The 2,083-nt window shown below is 43.1% G+C and overlaps 1 protein-coding gene across 1 annotated transcript in view; it reads right to left on the bottom strand.

The window, feature by feature from the left end:
- The window catches only part of drosha (drosha ribonuclease III), a gene marked incomplete at its 5' end in the record, with an annotated part of 79,132 nt that overhangs the window by 60,091 nt on the left and 16,958 nt on the right, over positions 1 to 2,083 (bottom strand). Inside the window, 1 exon segment of the mRNA XM_035665676.1 lies at positions 1,734 to 1,833. Within this exon segment, the coding sequence (XP_035521569.1) occupies positions 1,734 to 1,833 (100 nt within the window).

Consider the following 2,083-nt stretch of genomic DNA (forward strand, 5'->3'; position numbering starts at 1 on the left):
CACACACACACACACACCACTCCGTGCTCTCAGCATGAGATCTTAAAATGGGTGCAGAGGCGTGCGCCGTGGTGTGAAGGCCAGTTCTAGCCAAGGCAGACACCTTTGGTCTCCCTGGAGCTCTGAGGACTCCAGAATGAGCACAGAGGTATCAAAAGAGCCAGTTGGAGAAGCACAACATTGCTGTGAACACCTCTGACAGGGTGATTCTTAATGGTAGAAAATGCCTACGAGAGGAACAGCCGCTTAGTCTTTCGCTGAAAGACCATTTACACAGGAAGCTTGAGTGTTCCCTCAGGCATTAAATAAGCAGCGATGCCACACTGCCACAGCAGTGAAGAGACACTGACGTGGCCAATGCTTGTGGTGAAGCCTGATGGACCCAGTGTGTGAGTGTGCATGTGTTTGGGTTCACTAATTGCTCCAGTGCAGGTTGACAGTAGGATTGTCAGGGCCTGTTAGCCAGAGAGCTTTGCCGAGCTACCTGGGAAAGAAGCTAATTGAGCTTGGAGTTCTTGCTCATTATTGGTTCAGAGTGTATCAAACAGACCAAAGGAAGACACTGGATCTGTAGCACACTCAAAGCCTTAGAGAGTGGAAAAGGTGTACCTACTGTAAAGAAGTTACTGCAGTCCATACCGAATGGGTATGGCGTGACAAAGCGCTCATGTTCAGCTACTTCAGGCCACACACACAGCACATGTACCCTGGTATTCCCTGTAGCTACATGGTCATTACTTCACCAAACCCAAACCTTTTCCATTCTCAGTCCCTGGTGGTGGTTTGACCTTCACACTCAACTCAGGAGAGCAGTTACATCCGTTTTATTCTGAGCTGTAAATTCATCTAAATTATGCATTATTAAGTTGGATAAAAGAAGAAGCGACCTGAAGTAAAGATGAAAGGAGAGAAAGCGCAGTGATATTTCATGTCGGAGGAAAGTGTGAGGAAAGGAAAAAGTAAAGAATGGTGCAATCTGCGGGAGGAAAAGGTCAAACAACATGCTCAAAATTCCTGCATGTATACCAATTGCAGAATAAAATTATTTTAAATTCCTGTAGACTGTTGAGTGAAGGTTTGGTAGTATAATACATGTAGAGGCTGGACAATTTCACTGTTAAGTCAAGTAAGGTTACAATTAAGCAAAACCAATTATTATGTATCTGAAATACAATTTTCAAAATGAAATAACATATCTAGTCTTGTGTGTACAGTACTAATGAGCAAATTAATATTCTTCCAAGTTAAATGCCTGGATCCAATATTTAAATGTTCCTCTGATGCAAAACATTAAAGGCGTGAAAGTGAGGGTATGCTTTTTTTTATATACAAGAATCAACAAAACCAGAAAATAAGGTGGCTTTGTAAGTTTTGGCTGTGTCACTTTTGTTTAGTGAAACAGAATCCGTATTACTTTGAGGCAATAACGTTCGACTACCAGCGGTGAGTTGCAGATAAGCAGCATTTGAATCAGTTCGCACAGCAGGAATAATAGTAATGGTAATAGTTTTTTTTTTCCTTTTTTTTTTTTAAATGAATGGCTTTGAATCTCTTATTTTTGCAGAGTGTGCAACCTTTCATGTCAGCAGGAAATGAGCTTCCAAAATATTTAAATTGAAAACGCACTGCAACCGCATCCACGTAGCAAATGCAGGCCACCTGACAATGTTAAAATATGAGTGTGACAAAGGAAACAAAAATTATCAAAGTGTGTTTCTTCCCTTTCAACCTACCTCTCTCTGCGTCAGCTTCTGCTTGTCAATCTGCTTGACCTTGGGGCTGTTGGCCAGCAGGTGGCGTAGTTTCACATAGCTCTTCCACAGCTTCTGGTACCTGCCAACAGTAAACGAGGCGGTGTCAGGCTGACAGGAGTCCGTCTCCACCCCTCACTCTCCTGCTTTGCAACAACACATCAATATTTCATCCGCGGCTCGCCTGATATTAAACATAATTTAACAGTTGCCCGCGGCCGTTATTACATTAGCTGCCTGTGTGCGAGGGGCACTGGACACAGAAGATTCTCTGTGTTTCAGATGTCCACTGTTTGAACTGTGAACAGAGGTTCTCACACACACACACACAC

This window comes from Morone saxatilis, unplaced genomic scaffold (genome assembly GCF_004916995.1).
Source record: "Morone saxatilis isolate NCDOM2014 unplaced genomic scaffold, NCSU_SB_2.0 Contig0, whole genome shotgun sequence".
In the NCBI taxonomy this organism is placed as follows: domain Eukaryota; kingdom Metazoa; phylum Chordata; class Actinopteri; family Moronidae; genus Morone; species Morone saxatilis.